Source organism: Musa acuminata, chromosome BXJ3-10, assembly GCF_036884655.1.
Source record: "Musa acuminata AAA Group cultivar baxijiao chromosome BXJ3-10, Cavendish_Baxijiao_AAA, whole genome shotgun sequence".
Classification (NCBI taxonomy): Eukaryota; Viridiplantae; Streptophyta; class Magnoliopsida; order Zingiberales; family Musaceae; genus Musa; species Musa acuminata.
In genome coordinates this window covers 31,003,452-31,022,599 of record NC_088358.1, presented here as the reverse complement: position 1 = coordinate 31,022,599, position 19,148 = coordinate 31,003,452, and the positions used below count along the sequence as shown (strand labels likewise).

The window sequence follows — 19,148 nt, the reverse complement described above, 5'->3', positions numbered from 1 at the left end:
ACAAAGGATCTATATAACAAAGAAAGTATTAGAAAGATGAACATAGTTATTGCATATGAAAAAGATAAGATAACTGAGAGCGAAAAGGATATAAAGCAATTAACTTTTATTAAGCTGGAAATGATCATATAAAACGGGTCGGACGATCATGCATAAAGATAGCTCCGAAGGTAGATGGAGGCCTAATGTTTACATAGTATTTTCGTCGAACAGAAAACAAATACATTAAAGACGTTTCACCCTTCAAATACATATCCAATGTTCCATCCATCTCATTCGGAGAGTTAGTTTCAAGGTGCTTAGATAGTTGACGTTTTGCATCGTCTCGTCATTAGCTAAAAAACGACTAGAAATATTTTTAAATTTTACACGATGAAAATACAAATTGAGATTAATAATAGTGTTTTTTTACTTCGTACAAATTGTCTAATTAAAAACTTTTAAAAACATAAAATATAACAGAAAATAAGAACCATAGAGATGAATCACGGGTTCTGATGGCGCCCGAAGACCCGATAACCCCAACTTGGATCCCGTTTGAGATTTCGGAGCTGAATCCGCAAAACGATGGCGAGTAAATCCTATATCCATCGTGAACCCGACCTAGTAAGTTACTGGCGGATCCAAGCGGCTGCTCGTGGGTACATATGTCATGGACCCTCGGCCGCTAACATATGGCCCAACACCCTCGCCTCGCCCCCTCGACGATCACAAAGCTCGTCTCCACCGCCGCCCGCTTCCCAAAGTCCGAGCAGGAGTTCGTCCATCTATGCTCCAAAGGTCGTCTCCGAGAAGCCCTGCGAGGGTTCCTGCCCGAGTTATGGTCCGACCCAAATCTCTTCTCCCACCTCCTCAACGGCTGCTGCGTCCCGCAGCAGTCCCTCCGCCAGGGCCAGCAGATTCACGCCGTCATCGTCGCCGCCGGCGCTGCCTCCCACCGCTTCACAGCCAACCACCTCCTCCACATGTACTCCAAGCTCGGTCAGGGAAATCCCGCCCGCGCTGTGTTCGATGCAATGCCCAGGAGGAACGTCATGTCGTTCAATATCCTTGTCGGGGGCCTCATACAGAACGGAGACATCCTTGCTGCGCGCAAGTTGTTCGATGAAATGCCCGAGAGGAATGTCGCCTCCTGGAATGCCATGATCACCGGCCTCGCCCATTTTGAGTTGGACGAAGAAGGGCTAGAGTTCTTCCGGAGGATGAGGGAAGCGGGCTTGAGGCCCGATGAATTCGGTCTAGGCAGTGCCTTGAGATGTTGTGCAGGGCTGAAAGACATTGGTTCTGGCCACCAGATCCATGCTTATGTGGTTCGGAATGGCTTCGAGCATGATATGTGTGTTGGGAGTTCTCTGGCTCACATGTACATGAGATGTGGTTGTCTTGATGATGGAGAGAGGGTTCTAAAAGGATTGCCTACCATTAACGTAGTATCATGCAATACCATAATTGCAGGAAGAGCACAGAATGGGGACACCGAAGGAGCAGTCCACCATTTCAGTCTGATGAAGGCTGTAGGATTATCACCGGACCATGTGACTTTCGTTAGCGTTATAAGCTCGTGCTCAGACTTGGCCTCCCTCGGACAGGGACAACAGGTTCATGCGGAAGTCATCAAAGCTGGAGTTGATTCCGTAATTCCAGTGAGGAGTTCACTTATAAGCATGTATTCAAAATGTGGTTGCTTAGATGATTCTTCTAAGATATTCTCTGAATCCGATGATGGATCAGATCTTGTGCTTTGGAGCTCCATGATTGCGGCTTACGGTTTCCATGGACATGGGGAGGAGGCAATCCAGCTTTTTGACAAGATGGTCAGAGAAGGGACTGATCCCAGTGAAGTGACATTCTTAAGCTTGCTGTATGCTTGCAGCCATAGTGGGTTGAAGGATAAGGGAAAAGAATATTTTGAGCTCATGATGCATAAATATGGATTCAAGCCTACTCTGAAGCACTACACTTGCATGGTGGATCTTCTTGGGCGATCAGGATGTCTGGATGAGGCTGAAACTCTTATCAGATCTATGCCCATTCCAGCTGATGCTGTCATTTGGAAGACCTTGTTGTCTGCCTGTAAAACCCACAAGAATGCACAGATGGCAGAGAGAGTGGCAGAGTGTGTTCTGAGGTTGGACCCTCAGGATTCTGCTTCTTATGTGCTGCTATCGAATATTCGAGCCACCACTGCCAGATGGATTGATGTTTCTGAGGTAAGGAGAGCTATGAGGGAGAAGAGAGTGAGGAAGGAGCCTGGAATCAGCTGGGTAGAGTACAAGGGCCAGGTCTATCAGTTTTCTACAGGAGATACGTCAAATCCAAGGCAAAAGGAGATTGATCAGCTGTTGGAACAACTGCTTGGTAGAATGAGGGAGTTAGGATATTTACCAGACACTAGCACAGTCTTCCATGACATGGAGGAAGAGGAAAAAGAGACCAGTTTAGCTCACCACAATGAAAAGTTGGCCATTGCATTTGCCATTCTAAGCTTGCCAGTTGGAGTTCCAATTCGAATTATGAAAAACATACGTGTCTGCGATGATTGTCACCAAGCAATTAAGTACATATCCAAAATTGCAGAGCGAGAAATTGTGGTGAGGGATGTTACCCGGTTTCATCACTTCAGAGATGGAGAATGTTCTTGTAAAGGTTACTGGTGATCAAGGCAAAAAGATTTTGAAAGCATTCATGTTGTATGAGTATATTGAATATGGTCCAGAGCGTCTTACAATGGATGCTGGGCATAGAAGAAATATCGGAAGGAAAGAAGATGACAATTTTTGTTAGCAGGGCTGACAATTTTGACATTTTTATATATGAGATAAAAGAAGATGATATGTTGACAATGTCTATGAGGTGGATCATATCCAACATTCTTTTATTCTAATCTAACAGAATGGTAAAACCCTGTCTGAATCTAACTCTTCGGTGCATGATATCAATTATAAGTGGCACTCAAATTAAAAATAAAAGGTGCATGTTGTGAATTGTTGTGATTGATTGCCTGGAGAATGGTATGCCTCTTGTTTTTGGATTTCATACCATGGATTTTTCAATTGTTTCATTGCACTGGCTTCACTTATGCCTTGGTTTCATTGTGCAAATGTGATACTTTGGTCTGAACCCTACTCTCATTGTAGATACTAAATGTTGTTATTCACCTTGTGTTGCCTTCTTTTCACTTAAAATTTTCACTTAAACAGTATGTGATATATTTTGTTATTCAGATTCAGGTGAAATAGATATTTGGATGGTATGATTTGGTCAAATAGAATTCCAATCAGTTTTAGTTCAAATTGATGGACTGGGTTCAATCTTTATATCAGTTAAGAATTTCATCTTAAAGTTTTATTCTGAACTAAGTAAGTCAGTTCAGCTTGTTAGTGGCTCATTTAAAAAATTTCTTATAGTTTTTGCCATGTGTGAGTGAGAGTATAGCTTTCTTGTTTAAGGTAGCTTATTATATAATCAATCGAAGTAGGTATTGGACTTCTGAGTGTGTGCATCTTAAAGCAGCCCAGTAAACATCAACATTCAATTTACCTGTGTTACTTAGCATGCATCCGTAAGCTTGCAATTATAGTGCTTTTTTTATTTTTTAAGTTCCACTCTCCATATGAAAGTTATTGCTTAAACATAATAGCCAGAAATTAGGCATGTGAATTTTGGGATTCGGCTTGAATAATCGCATATGATTTTTTATGTTTTTAAATACATTTTATGCTTACAAAGTTTAACATGCTGATGGTGTTGACTAATAGAAGGGTCTCAGTGTTGAACTAGAAATATACTATATCCTCTGGACTAACTGTATCTATTCATTCCTATCCTAGTTTTTTTCCTTAGTCAGTCTGGCCTGATTTTGGTGAATTTAGACTAGATAAAAAATTATACCCACCTTTAACTACTTCAGGCTGAAGGATGCAAATGAGGTACATTTGCAACCTCATCCAGTGATATAAATTTCTAGAATGGTGATATTGTTGGTAATGCATTGTCTCTAGAGAGCAATTGGCAGATTTAAATTAAAATGCGGTGAGTTTTAAAAGATTCAGAAGTTAGATATTTGGTTTGCTCCAGATAGTAGTTAAATTCTGCATGTTTTTGCCATATTCTTGTGAAGCCTAGAGACATACCGTCATTTTCCGATTAAGATTGTGTATCTCGGCAGTCTAATTGTGTTACTAGCCCAACCGTGCGCATGAGTTGAATGTGGCACCAAAGGGTGGATATTTTCAGCTTCCTATTTTGTTTGACTTCATATTTTACTTATATAATCCTTGATAACTATGCTGCCATTAGTATTGTTTCACTTACCATCTTTCTATGTATCGCTAGTATTTTATAGATTTTTAGGGCTGTGATTAATCCTATTGCTGGTTTATTAATATTTTTTGGTCTTAGCAGATCTGCTTTATGGATTCCCCTGAATTTTGTTAGAAATTTGTAATGCACAACTAGTGTATTGCACTGTGGCTGTTGTATGTATATTCTTTTACAATAGTTCACATGCTGTTAGTTTTTGGGTACCTGAGTGTGTACTATGATTTGAGCTGTGAGCATGCATTCACTTCTGGCGCCCAAATATCCATTTAGCTATGCTTTCTAGTGGAAAATGGACTGGAGAACTGAAAGCCCCATCCATCTGCATCTACTACTCCTTCGACAGAAAATATGATTCTGATCCATTGACTTCATTATTTTTATCGCGCACATTTTTCATCACCAGACAACTTTATTGGTTGGTTTTTCTGGTTCTCCATCCTTTTCTACTTTCACACAAGCAAATAAATGAGTCTAACAGAATATAATCACGACCTTTTCTGTGATTAAGCATTTCATCTGAACATTGTCGTGGGAAAATGTGCAGTTTGGCTTATTTGTTTGGGTTCCTAACAGAAAAAAGACATGTTTTGTTAGCGTAAAGAAGAATAATTATTATACATGCTTTTGACTCATGTTTTGCGTCTGTTGCAGTGGCTTTGGTGAAAGAAACAGATTCTGCATCTTTATATCTCAAACAAGCCTTTTTTGACGCACTATTCTCTTGGTGGTGTCATGATTCAGCATGATAGATTGTCTGCCACCATCGATGGTCAAGGTTGACTCCACGGCAACCACACATCTAAAATGGCACTAAGAACCAGAGTTCGGATGTCCATTTCAGACTCAACTAAGTTCGATCACTCAGAGCTGGTGGACCTGAAGGTACTACTACAGTAGATCGTCTAGGCTGTAGGATATGAGGTTCCTCAAACAAAACTATACTTAATTCGATTTTGATATGTGATTGTGCCTCAGACAAGAGTTTTTGGTTCTTCCATGGATGACGGTCTTTGTGGTTCCTGTCGCAGGCTGATGATCATGAGGGATAGTTGGCTTTGATCTTTGGCAATTGCAAGGCAGTATCAGGTGGTGCATGATGGTCTCCTGTACTTTTATTATTATTATTATTTTTAATTTAACCAATAATCGAACAATGATTTTTTTGTTTTACATGCGTTGTTTATGGAGACCATAAACAATTTGTGTCTGCAATAGGTAGGCCATAGATTCAATTTGTGTTCCTTTTTCTTATCCTTCTTTTGGCATTTCATAAAATATCGACAAGTATTCAGCAACAAGTGAAATCTGTTCTGCAGTCAACCTTATCTAATAGTTGGTTGAGATCATGGCATAATTGTTTTAGGTGGGACCACTGAGCAATTTGCTGTGTTTGTTTAGATATCTCTTGATAAGCATTCTTACAGAAAGGCTTTAGGGTGAGTTTGCTGTTAACAGCCTCCTAAACATAGATTTTTATTCTAAGCATCGTAGCATTTGCATGATAATGATTTCAACCTCCACCGTGCTGACTGAGTTTGAAGTGTAGGACTTATACCCCCTATAATTTCTTTTTCTTTAGCTCAAAATGAATCCTTAATATATATTTCAGTTACTGATCATCTGTGGGGTTTCCTTTTAGGGCTGCTTCTTATATTTGTCTATAGAAACTTTGATTCTAGTTTGGTTGAAGTGCAGGGAGAATAATAGGTTTTGATGTCAGGTGGTGTCTGTCTTGTGGTGAGCCAAATGATTCTTTAGCCACTGGGAAGTATTCTTCTAGCATATTATATTGTATATGCCTAATTTTATAGTGACTCAGTCTCATATGAATGAATATTGAGGCCAATAATAAGCCTTTGATTTTTTTTATATTCCACAAAACTTTTATAGGGTGTAAAAGTTGAGGCCATCAATGATTTCAGGAATGCATCATCACCACTATTAATCAATCATCTGCACTTTGGAGAACCACATTCTAAGTAACAAGGAGGAGATTATGTAGATGTGAATTCATGCGCTTACATTCTCATTTGGACACTAAAAATAGATTATTTCGATTCGTAAACGGAGGGAGGTAGCTGAATGGGATCACTGGCTTCGTCGACTACACCTTCTGGCAGTTTTAATTTCAGACACTAACTAGTCACTGACTATTTATCAGATCTCGTCTGATAATAAGAAGAATAAGAAGAGCCACCTGCGCCGCCGTCCCACGAATCCTTTTGATGCCCCCGTCGTGCCTCTGTTGGGCGGAGGTCGGCGCGCACTCATCCGTTAAATGTATCCACCCACGTTCTTAATCCCCTTCCTCTGTTGTCCTAATGGCAATGTCACCCATATGTTTAGCACACCATAAGCAAACGCACGACGTTTTCTTTCCCGTCTCGGCCGAGCCACGAAACATGGAAGCTCCATGATGGGTGATCTCAACCGTCCACCTTGGATAACAAAACATGATGGGATTCCAATTGAAACGGTTCATAAACCTGAATCACTGATCTAATTTTGATTTCCATCCGATCCATAAAAAAGTAAAATAAATTAATCCACCAAGATTTAAATCCGTCATTAGATTTGACGTCTAAAATCCTGATCACTACACCGCGAAACCTATTTATATTTTACTTTTTTATTTTTATTTTTCGTATTTATCGTCAGTTTGATTCGATGCTGGTTTCAAGTTCTGGAAATCCAAACCGAACCGGCCAGCCGTGGTTCGATTTGGTTCCAGATGAAATCGAACCGCGATCACCTCTGCAACGACGGAAGGAAAGTGCGTTTCGTGGGTCCGGCGAGACACAGGATCTGTTGCTGGGGGGGCGGGAGAGGCTCGACACCTACCACCAACTCATAATGTGCTGGAATGCAGCAGCATCCCACACCGTCCCATTTAATCATCCTCTCTGTTGGACGGCTACGTGTCGGTTACCCTCCCATGGTGACAAGCAGTGAGAGAGAGAGAGACAGCCCCGAGAAGCCGTCAAAGCGCTCCTCGTAGAACTCACTCACCGTTGGAGAGTAAACTAATTCCATCTGCTCTGTTTCCAATGTGGCTTGGAATTCGGCCGTGGGAGGTCAACTGCTATGGCCCCCCTCTCTCTCTCCCTCGCTCAGGGCCACAGTAGAACAGATTCTTAGGCTCGGCGGTAACCCATTCGGAGAAACGGCGCCAGGCACATAAGCAGAGCATGTCAGTGTCTCCGCATACTGGAAACAGCTATCTCGGGCGGGCAGTACGTGGACCATCTCGTTCCCTCGCTCACTTGCATGGACCAACGTGGCTTGTTCTCCCCATGCTTTCCCTGTTTCTTGCATGGATCGTTGCCACAATATAGGCACCACTGTCATTGAGCGAGAGAGTCAGTTGTACCACGGAGCACACCGGCTGACAACCAAGCCTGATGGGTCGTAATAGATTTAATGGGGGGAGTGTGATGGTCTGCTACCGACTGCTGCTGGGAAGATGGAAGGGATCATTCCCCTCCCCTGAGGAGTCGTCCCCAGTAGAGTTGATGTCCTTTTCTGCCATCAAGATATATCCAGTAGCACAAGAGTGTCAGACGAGGGTCTCCATGAGGTCCAAATGCATGCATCCGGCCACCCTCCCTTCCCTTTATATACCCCGTCCCAGCTTCTCTCCCACAGCACACACACCCCCCTCCGAGTGTAAAGAGAGCAGCAGCGGCTGCCCCCCCACCCCCCCACCCCAAGCAGAGCAGGGAAGACGGTAACACCATGTCTTCGATCACTCCCAATTCTTCTGCCTTCGCAGCTGCTGCTGCTGCTGCTGCTGCTGTGACCATTGTATCCAAGTGCACGGTGTGCCCCGACAGCGACTCCTCCCTCGGCGATCTCCCGCTCTCCGTCTCCGACCTCCCCATGCTGTCTTGCCACTACATCCAGAAGGGACTCTTCTTCCCCTCTCCCCAGATGCCCATTGCCTCGCTGGTCTCCCTCCTCGCCTCCTCCCTCTCCGGCGCGCTGTCCCTCTTCCCCCCCCTGGCCGGCCGCCTCTCCACCCTACCCGACGGTCGCATCCTCGTCTCCTGCAATGACGCTGGCGTCGAATTTGCCTACGCCACCGCCTACTCGCTCACCCTCCCCGACCTCCTCCCCCCCTCCTCCGATGTGCCGGCGGCGGTCAAGTCGCTCTTCCCCCTCGACGGCGCCATCAGCTTCCACGGCCATTTCCGCCCGCTCGCCTCTTTCCAGCTCACCGAGCTCGCGGACGGCGCCGTGTTCCTCGGCGCGGCCGTCAACCACGCCGTCGTCGATGGGACCTCGTTCTGGAACTTCTTCAACGCGTGGGCGGAGCTCTGCCGCCGCGGCTCCCCCTCGCCGCCGGACTTTCGCCGAAACTACTTCGGCGACTCTAAGGCGGTGCTTCGGTTCCCCGGCGGACGCGGCCCCGAGGTGACGTTTCCGGTGGACGCGCCGCTTCGAGAGCGGATCTTCCGCTTAAGCCGGGAGGCCATTTTCGAGCTCAAATCGAGGGCCAACGACGGCTTCGCAAACGTCGCGGCCGTCGGTGATCCCAACGCCGAGATATATGGCAAGCAAGTCCACGACCCGAAGGCGGTGATGGCGTACAAAGAGGAGCAGATCTCTTCCTTCCAGTCACTGTGCGCCCACGTGTGGCGGTCCGTGACGCGGGCTCGGAAGCAGCTGCCGCCGGAGGCGATGACGACGTTCCGGATGGCGGTGAACTGCCGGCACCGGGTGGAGCCCCAGGTGGCGCCCGACTACTTCGGGAACGCGATCCAGAGCATCCCGACAACGGCGGCGGTGAGGGAGGTGGTGGGGCGGGACCTCCGCTGGGCGGCGGGGCTGCTGCACCGCAACGTGGCGTCGCATGGAAACGAGACGATCCGACGTGGCGTGGCGGTGTGGGAGGCGGCGCCGCGGTGCTTCCCACTGGGGAACCCGGACGGGGCGGGATTGACGATGGGCAGCTCCCACCGGTTCCCCATGTACGAGGGAAACGACTTCGGGTGGGGCCTCCCGGCGGCGGTTCGGAGCGGCAGGGCGAACAAGTTCGACGGGAAGATGTCGGCGTTCCCTGGGAGGGAGGGCGGGGGTAGCGTGGAGTTGGAGGTGTGCCTGGCGCCGGAGACCATGGAAGCGCTCCTCCGCGACGAGGAGTTCATGAGCTACGTCACGGAGTAGAGCGGCTGCGGCGGAGGCAGCAGCAGCGACGAAGCCGTCGCACCGTCACACCGTCCCGCGTCGGAGCCAGAAACTGTCGATCAACTGCTCCACGTTATATCCACACGTCCGCTGTTTTAACTCGTTCCCCGTCTTGGCATTTTGTTTGCTCTCCAGCAAGTGTCTGGGGCTTAGTGTGCTGCTTCTGCTGCTGCTGCTGTGTCGGTTTGGTTCCCTCAAGTCTAATCTCGAGTTGGTCTGCGTCCTCTTCCGGTATAATTTGTTATGTACGTCGAAGCTTATCCTCTTCTTCTTCTTCTTCTTCTTCTTCTTTGGACGTTTGTTTCCCACCGAGTAGGTTTCCGAGGAACTTTTCCGCCCTTTTCTGGGCCCATCAGACATGTTGCAGAGCTGCACAAGTCAAAACGTCGAACAGGTTGCTGCCTGCCTCGAGACGATACCGGTAGATGCTACTTCAGAACCAGAACAATTACTTACCGTCCTCGCCAATTCACAGGGTGTAATATCGATCGACAGGCCACAACAGTACATCTGCACATCCATCGGCTTAGTCCAATCCCCTTCCGCCACAATGATACAGCGGAACTGCGCATCATTAGCGTGGCTTGTACTTCTCCATCGAATCGATGTGAGGCTAAACTTACTTGTCAAGTCCGTTGATATCAGTAACAAATGGCAAAGAGACATAACATGTTAGCAACAATATTTAAAGGAAAAGCTTCTACGGAAGTGGCCTAACCTGCTGCTGTTGCTAGTAGCAGCTGATGGCACCAAAGATCAGCAGCACTGAACGATTGGCTCCACCAACCATCTGAATATATAGCAGCGTATGTATCTGTCAATGCGCTAAAGAGGATGACAATCTAATGATGCACAAATTTTGTTAATGAAGCTCAAACTAGCACAAAGTGCCAGACATCACTCGACCACTAGCACAATAAAAGAAGCACTTTTAAACCGATGTTTAAAGTGCTACTTTTGTTGCTGAAAATTAGGAGAAACAAAGCTACATGGATTGACATTTTCAGCAGTCACAAAGGAAAAACAACTATGTATCTACTAGATTTTGTTATTTTGACACATAAACATGCGGCTTTCTTTGGAGCATTACACTGGAATGCTTCTGTAAATGTGAAAGGCAAATTAGAAATAGAGTTTATTAATTCTAAGATTGAGAAAATGAACCACATGCAACATGACATAGGACCAAAAACACTCTACAATTCAACAAGGAATTGACATCCAATGGTTCTGTTAGTTTATGATAGATGCTCCTCAGTTGCAAGCAGTTTGCTTGATATAGAAGAAACATTGGCCAGCGAGAATAGCATTACTTTTGTCCTTACCAACAACATCAACTCTGATGTAGAGGTAATGGACACATGACACCAATTCTAGTGAAAGATGAAAATTATATGTTTGGTGACAATAAATTCATTACCAGTAGCACGTTCATGTGAAGAAGCCAACTCACTTCGGAAGGAACACAAAGCATCTTGGCAATTGCCAGAGCACCAAATACCTGAAATACTATAAATTATTCTGAGGACATCATGCAATAGAAACAAGTTCATCATGTATAGAAATGCTTTTCGATTGATATTACCATAATTCATAGTGAAGATGCATGAACAATGTCTGGTTTGAAGTTTGCCCTAAAATTATTATGGGGTTTGGTGCCAGTGAGAGTGCAACCTTTTTTGATACCATGGGCAAGGAAAGCTGCAAATAGAACTCAGGGCAGGGCAGAAAACAAGTGAACAATGGAAATAAAAAAAGAAAATTGATAGAGAATGATTGCAACCAAAAAAAGTATGACCCATACCACCCATACTGGTACCATACCATGCATATGCGTTAATCGTTGGCCCGGCAAAGTGTTGTGGACTAATAAAAAACATTTATTTCCTATTTTCTACTTTTGAATAATATATCTTCTATGATACATATCATAGAAGTACAACCTTGTTCGAGAACATCCTCAGATAGGAAAGCTTGTAGGAAAAGAAACCTAAATGACAAGGTCATTAGAGGTGGTGACAATTTCAATGCCATCAAAATGATCCAAAGATGTGTCTTCATGAGAGTAAGCTTGGAACATTAACATAATCCCGGGATCCAATCTATGGAGTCTTTAAGTAAACTTGTGTGTGGCTGACCTAAAGAAGAGAATCTTACAAAAGCCTAGCATGATTACATCACCGATATACTTTACTCTACAAGACGAGCTTCAATTGTTACTAGGACATGACAATTTATACACATCAAGAACTGGAGCCTTAAGTTTGATTACCTCCATGAACCAATAACTTTAGCACCATGGAATTCCCGAGGCACCCGCTTCATGATTTCGTCACAACGAGCACCTGCAACAAGCAGTATAAAGGCGATCATTAGATGTTGGTATCGAAGAAGCTGTAAGACTTGTCTCTTTATTTCAACTAATAGGCTCTTTTGCACACAATAAAAGACCAAAACAAATCTAAGGTTTTTTAATGATACTGTATGCTCTGGTTCGCAATCGAACTATGTACAACAAATAACGCAAGTGGAACTGAGAAATATTTACCTCACTCCCCGATTTTATTTGGAGGACGCTAATTATCCTGTTTTGGCGATCATCAATTATGTCGAACACACCCTTCGACTTGCTCTTCAGCCTGTCAAGGTTCCTCCGATCGGGCTAAGTCGGGCCTAAAGTACAATCGCAGCTTCCATCTCGAAAAGCCAATTGGCGCTACGATACAGATATTACTAGGAAAGCTAACTAGGAACAAATTCAGGAACGCAAAGCCGAGATAAAGAACTCGTCCAAGAAAGAGCAGCGTCAAAGATTTCACGATATCAAGTAGGCTCGAGCGAGCGAGCGAGAGAGAGAGAGAGAGAGAGAGAGAGAGAGAGGAACGAAAGCAAGAACGGAAATCCAAGAAACCCACATAGAAAAGGGAGAAAAAACTGACGCGCAAGGAGGAGGAGTTTCGCCCGAGAGAGCCAGGCGACGGGGTTTGGAGACGGCGTCGGCATCTCTCGATACATGTTATGTTATACCCGCTCTCTCTCTCTCTCTCTCTCTCTCTCTCTCTTTCAGCCTACACTCGTTCGGACACACGACCTGCCTCTTTCGATGTTCCGTTCTCTAAACTAGCTTGTTGTACGCGTATTATGCGACGCGCGCACATTTGATTTTAAATATGCCAGAGGCGGCGGCAAAGGTCGTTAGGCATTAAATAATGCGCCGAGGGGATATCACGGGTGACTCGCTCCGTTGGAAGTGCGGAGCCCACTTTGTGACCTTTTTTATTTGACAACAAAGCGAAATATACAGCTCGTTCTCCCTTTTTTTTTTTTTTAAACAAGAAATCCTTACTTAGTCCAATGAGAAAATTATGTAAAAAATTTTACAGGGAAAAGCAATAGATACCATCAATGCGCATGGCCATGGCCAAGATGCCATTAGAGAACAAAAAGCAATTGATTATTAAACACCGCATGTGAATGAAGGAATACATGAATCAAACTTATAAAAGGAGGAATACAATTCGTAGAACAACCATGTACTTCAGCTCCCCAAATCATCCTAGTAGAAGATCAATGATAATAACAAATAACCTTGTGTCAGTTCAGTTGGCGTCAACTATATAGATAGATGTTGATGACCTCCCTAGTCACATAACGAAACGAAACAATTTCATGATCTCCCTAGTCATACTAGTATTTTTGTTTTTAATCACTAGTCATATTAATGAGTTTTCTTTTCCTCCCCCTTTTTCAGATACCTGATGTAACCCATCCGTTTTCTTTATGCCTGCTCCTCGTACCCACATGGTCAAACACCCAGTCCAACATCGACACTCGACACTGAACCAAAGAGAAAAAAAGTAGAGAAATCCGACCGATAACCTCCCCTATGATCAGATGTTCGACCACATGGGCCTAACCCGTTGGGATTTGATCTGCTTAACATGACTCTCATACACAGGCACATCTGTGTTTCGTAACAGGTACGTACCCCCATCATGCTCGAGACACTGATGATGTACGAACGCGAGATGGATCCGATTCATCATACCGTACGTTAAACTGCATGTAGTAAGAAACTCACAAGGCTTTATGCAGTAAGCCCCGGCAAAATGATTGTCTTGCCCATGGACCCAAAGCGCTCTCGCACCATGGAAGCTTTGAAATCGATGCACGCCATTTCAGAAAGAAGAGGGGGAGGGGAATGGGGCGGGTGCGCACCTCAAAAGAAATGAGATCGTCTCGTGAAAGTATCACGACCCTTTCCTCTCTGACCGTCCCCTTCTCCTCTGGGGGCTTTGGGCTTTCGCTTGCTTCTAGGCTGATAAGATTCTCGTGCCATCGACCAAAGCATGACTCCAAGTATATACCAGCCCAGTCAGTGTTCCACAACGACGCCCACTTTTAGTCCACCACTGATGCCAGTCTCTTCCATCAAGCGAGCAGGCAGGCAGGCACCGTCTGCTCACTGACAGTCCAACCCACTTCCTTCTCTGTAGTCTCTTCAACGCTCTCTTTTTTCCCTTTCCCTTTGGTGTTCTCTTGGCACAGTGCGGAAGCCTCGCCATAAATGTCTCGCCGCCTGCCCTCCTACGGCAAGTCCGTTCTTGGACGCCAGATCATATGTTGAACAAGAGCGAGAGGAGCGTCGGCTTCAGCCTCGACAGCAATATCCATGCGAAGCCGACGGTCTCTCGAACGTCCGACATCCATTTCGGGGATCAGGAGGAGGATCGCGGACGCAGGGGCTTCTCATCTCGGCTACTCAACAGCGCACGCCTCTCAGCTATACGATTCTTCCGCAAAACGTCGAGGGCCTTAGACTTCATCTCCGGAAGCCGGCGGCAGCCACCGTCCAAGGTTTCTTCCAGCATGACTCCACAGAGGTTCGCTGCTCCTGAAGAGACTCACCTGTCGGAGGCCATCGAAGACTGCATCAAGTTCCTCAACTCCTCGTCGAGGAGGTCGTGCTAGACTCGCCATGCAAACTCCACGATTTACTACAGCTGAACCAGCAATTTTCTGTTTGCTCTTTTATACCACAAAGTATACCCCCAATCCGCCTTCTCACTCTATAAACAGCAGTTCTACCATTTTGTTCTTCCACGACTCCTGAGTTCTCAATCTCCCAGGAATCGATTACTAACACTGCAGAAAATAACACTTTTTTTTTTCCTCCTTTATCTTTCGATGTGGAAACCGGAAACAATCAATAAATTGATGACAGAAAAAAATTGAAGCCTGAGAACTTACTCGTTCGATTCCCATTGGCACCATGCATTTAGGCTGTGCCCAAAACTCTACGTTTGCAACTTTTTACTGCTTCAGTGGTCAGGAGCAGATGCACAAAAATTTAACAATGCTACTGAACCTACTTCCATTATCCAGGAAAGAAAGTGAGAGAGGTTACATACCAGAATTAAGAAAGAGCTTGTCAATGTGAAGGCGGCGCTGTCAAAGGCTGTACAGGAACCAAAGGCTTGTAACACCGACCCTCTGAAGAACTTGGGGGCCCAAGTCCCCCACATGCCAAAAATGGGATGTAATCCTCGTTTGGCCCCTCCAACCCCACCCCACTTTGGCACCCTGTCAACACATTATCCAAAATCTTTCATTGAAGATGGATGACACATCACAAAAACATCTCAACAAACCTTTCCAATCCACCAGTAGGAGATGTACAAACTTTAGAAATTGAAATTTCACCTTAATAAAGAGTGCTTTATTTTTATATGACTACCTATAGAAGTTCAAGACCATTAAATAACAGGATCATACTAAAGATGGCAACTCAATAATAGACAAAACCTATTTTGATATACAAACTTCAGAAATTAATTTTTTTGTTTGTAAAAATAAGTGATAAAAGGCGAGATTTGAACCCCGGACTTTGCAATAAACTGAAATAAGTAACAGGATTATACTAAAGATGGCAACTCAACAATAGACAAAACCTATTGAATGAAATATAATAAAACTAATGATAGGGACAGAGGCTTTTCGACAGAGGTAAACCAGAGCACTGAAGGCAGATATTTGCACAAATATTGGTTGGAAGAGAGAAAATTTTATCTTCAGTTTTACAAACAATAATAGCTATCTTCATGAGTACTCAAACCACTTTTTAAGTTCTACAGGGTATCAATCGTCAATATCACAGAAGAAATTGCAGATGCAAAGCTTTCCACAATGTTACATATCGATGATTACAAGTCTTAGGACACTGAAATTGATATCTAATGAAATTAAAAGATCCAGTCTTAAGAAAGCATATTCCTAGCCAGGAAAACTATCAATCACATCATGGATATGCAATGAGGAGAACATCAATACACTTGAAATTTGTTCTTTTATCCTCTGAAATACTTTGTTAACATCCCTTTTTTCAAAAAATATTATATGGCAAGTCAAGTAAATCAAGATCTTGAACAGAAGATCATCCAATGCACATATATTCATATTAGAGTTGCGTCATCAAAAAATAGAAAACATGACATCAATATCTTTTCTCAATGCACATATCCTGGATTTACAACACAATCATCCCACGACAAAAGGTTGCATGATATAGATGCTCCAGAAATTGGCATAACCAGAACAACAAGAGATCCAAATGCATCGCACGTAAAGTATGGGTTTTCATAATATTCATAACTCTATCTACAAGCAGAGCAGAGCATCAGGTAGGCCTGTGAATCTCAATGCATTCAAATGAACCTTCCACACAGCACCAATGTAATAAGGGACCAGTGCTGCAGGTGTATATAAGCATAGTTCCAACAAGGTACCAGCATGGCACAGAAGCGTATGCCATGTCAGTACATCATGAATGCTGATGTGTGCAGCATGCAACAAACATGATCAGCACGTAACAATTTTGTTATCCAAAGGGCCTTGCAACATGACAGTTAGTTCCATGATAAACAGCACAGACAACCTTCAAGCATAACCTATAGTATCTGTTTTAAATAACGAATGTGATTTCTGATATCATGCAAAACAGTGTTCCACAATGACATGCAGCCATAACTATACTCGAGTTATAGCTACTTTTTGGCTATGCAAACCTAACATGAGAAGAGAATAGTTTTAGCTGCGTGAGGAACAAACAATAAGTTCATGATGCTGGAAACAACATAATAGCAACAAACTATATTTAAGGAAAAACATACATTAACAGAAAAATAGGTTGTCTTATTGAGCCTTTAGATTCTCTCTGTTACAGCAGTCCTTGTTCTTCAATCCATTTATTTTATCTCCATGACTAACAGCATTCTCGCGGTTGCATAAGCTTCATCAGCAACTGATAGACCTTCCAATCCATCAGTTGGCCATCAAGAGTATAAGGTCCTTTACAGAATTTACTGCTGAAGAATAAGGACCTAGCTTAAAGGGGCTACTTAGCTTCAGATGAACTAACAAACAAAAATGTCAATTCTCCCCAGCATCGTCCTTGACAACAAGTTTTAAGGTCTGTAGCATGCTACATTTAATGATACAAGTTTCAATGATGATGGTGAATCAACAAAGTCAGGTCGGCAAAGTCATAAACAGTAATGACTAGATGTCCTTTTAGATATGCCTTTTAACCTAACTTCAGACCATAAAGAAAAAAAAAATTGTACTCCATATATCTTCTGCCTTGCTTCTCTTTTATCCACTACCTCTTCCAATATCCTTAATGTTCACTTTGCAGTTTATCATGCATGGATAATTGACAATAGTCACAATACAAGGAGTTTAATTCTTGAATTAAATAAAAAAATGGGCAACTCCAGTGTACCTATGCTGATTGCAATATTTCCTGTATAATTCTCCAATCCTGAATACCAAACATACACTAGAACCCTAAGGTTGGGCTGCAACACATGCAAGTTGGGTTGGATTGGGTTATGGATAAACCCTTCTCCAACCTGCTCGTTAGTTGTAATATGATCTATATCTCACACCACTATATCTCACACCAAACCAAGCTACCACAAAATCCATTTCAACTTTTACCAATCAAGCCGCCAGACTAAGCAAAACCAGCTGTAGTTGTCTTCTAGGTGTACTTAGCCAGAGGTAATCTCTATAAAGTCTGAACCAGCTAATTCAAAGTAAGTTTGTGAAGACCTCAAGAGCCTTTTTCAGGTCAAGGCCAATGGCTTGAACTCTGATGAAAAAGAAATGAAATAATAATTATAGGTCAAGTCTCTTTTTTTTTTTCCTCACAGAATGGCCTCATTTTTATCAATTGACCTTAGCAATCAGAAATTGTATCCCCCATGACTCGTCATCTGTAAGTAGAATTTTCTAAGAATCCATCAATCATCCAATGTTAAATCAAAAACAAAGATAGAAGCAATGCTTGTAACATTGATGAGCTCCGTGAATGATTTTGCCACAAGGTTTCAGCGGAAAGTTCTTTGTTGCGAAAAATGAACATCCAAATAACAAGAATTGTTGAGATCCCAAAAGATCTTCTGCAGTAACGAATATAATGCAGGTGTGGACAACAAGCAGATAAAGTTGTCATTTAAAGAAAATGGAATGCCAATTCGATGTGAATTGGTTATTTGACGAAAAAATTCAATAAATATGTGTTATACTCACAAAACTTCGAACTCTTGCTGAAAACTGCGTTAGGTTGCAGCTCCAATCAAGAACCGTAACGTCGAACCCTAGAGCAAACCATACGGCACCGTTGATGGTTGAATCCGATGTTACATTAGTCTAATCGGTAAAAATTTAACTCCTCGTCGGTCTAAGGGCCCTTGAAAGCACTCCAGGGGCGCCATCCATCCTCCTTCGGCTTCCGGGAGTACATATCCTGCAATCCAAGGCGAACGAGAACGCTGAATGATCAACGAAACGACGCGAAGAAAAAAACCCTCACGATAAGAAAAACCGCCGACGGGGAAAAGAACGAGATCGATCGCTGAACGATCAAAGGAACGCCGGGAGGTAGAAACCCTATCGAGCAAAGAAACCGCCGGTATGCCAAGGACGGTCGTCGCTTTATTGGCCTGTACACATGTACATGTTAGGTCTGTGTCTTTTATCTCATTTTTGTGTTTTGCATCAAAACTATAAACAAGATCGGTTTACAAAATTTGGAGTGATCACTCGTCAAAATAGGTAAAATGATCTTAAAATAACTCAGGTTTTATGTATCATAACCTATTTTTTTTATAGATTATGATGTAAAAAATAATTAATCATCTCAACACCTTAAAACTTAGAGGGTGATATCTGGGTGGATAGAAGCTTAGGATAGTGTTAAGCGTTGATTGGATTCACAAGTTTGCATGTTAAGTTTATGAAAACTTATGAATGTGCTCAATATATAGTGAGCAGTCATTTTACGAACTTACGATATTCCTCTCATGATACTGAGAGCGGATGATCCTCTATAGACACTCAATAACCTTCGTAAGGTTAACTGTCACTCTCAATGACCGACTGTGCTAGGTTTGAAACTTTTAAACCTATAAGTTCGGTATCAAAGAATGAAATACTCATATAAGATATCATTGGTGTCTCAAGTCTAAGGATCATGTACACCACTAGGACAACAGAATCACTATCTGACAATAAGGTATTATTAACCGTCTAGCATTCCGTGAGCAGATCAATCAGTAAACTCATTCTCCAATAAG

The 19,148-nt window shown here is 43.5% G+C and overlaps 2 protein-coding genes and 1 long non-coding RNA gene across 3 annotated transcripts; 2 read left to right on the top strand and 1 right to left on the bottom strand.

Moving 5' to 3' along the window:
• Positions 1-620: 620 nt before the first annotated feature.
• Positions 621-5,643, top strand: LOC135650956 (pentatricopeptide repeat-containing protein At2g41080-like). Its single transcript, XM_065170682.1, has 3 exons — positions 621-2,896; positions 4,975-5,205; positions 5,352-5,643. Exon 1 carries the CDS (start codon positions 675-677, stop codon positions 2,655-2,657), a length of 1,983 nt encoding a protein of 660 aa, XP_065026754.1. The 5' UTR covers positions 621-674; the 3' UTR covers positions 2,658-2,896; positions 4,975-5,205; positions 5,352-5,643.
• Positions 5,644-7,945: 2,302 nt separating this feature from the next.
• LOC135651353 (protein ENHANCED PSEUDOMONAS SUSCEPTIBILITY 1-like) lies at positions 7,946-9,784 on the top strand. The gene has a single exon (XM_065171404.1). The coding sequence runs from the start codon at positions 8,059-8,061 to the stop codon at positions 9,487-9,489; it is 1,431 nt and encodes a 476-aa protein (XP_065027476.1). The 5' UTR covers positions 7,946-8,058; the 3' UTR covers positions 9,490-9,784.
• Positions 9,785-11,620: 1,836 nt separating this feature from the next.
• On the bottom strand, positions 11,621-18,552 carry LOC135651354 (uncharacterized). The gene is made up of 3 exons (XR_010501847.1): positions 18,103-18,552; positions 12,059-15,093; positions 11,621-11,855 (listed from the first exon to the last, which is right to left on the bottom strand). It is a non-coding gene; the product is annotated as an uncharacterized LOC135651354 (long non-coding RNA).
• Between the last annotated feature and the right edge of the window lie 596 nt (positions 18,553-19,148).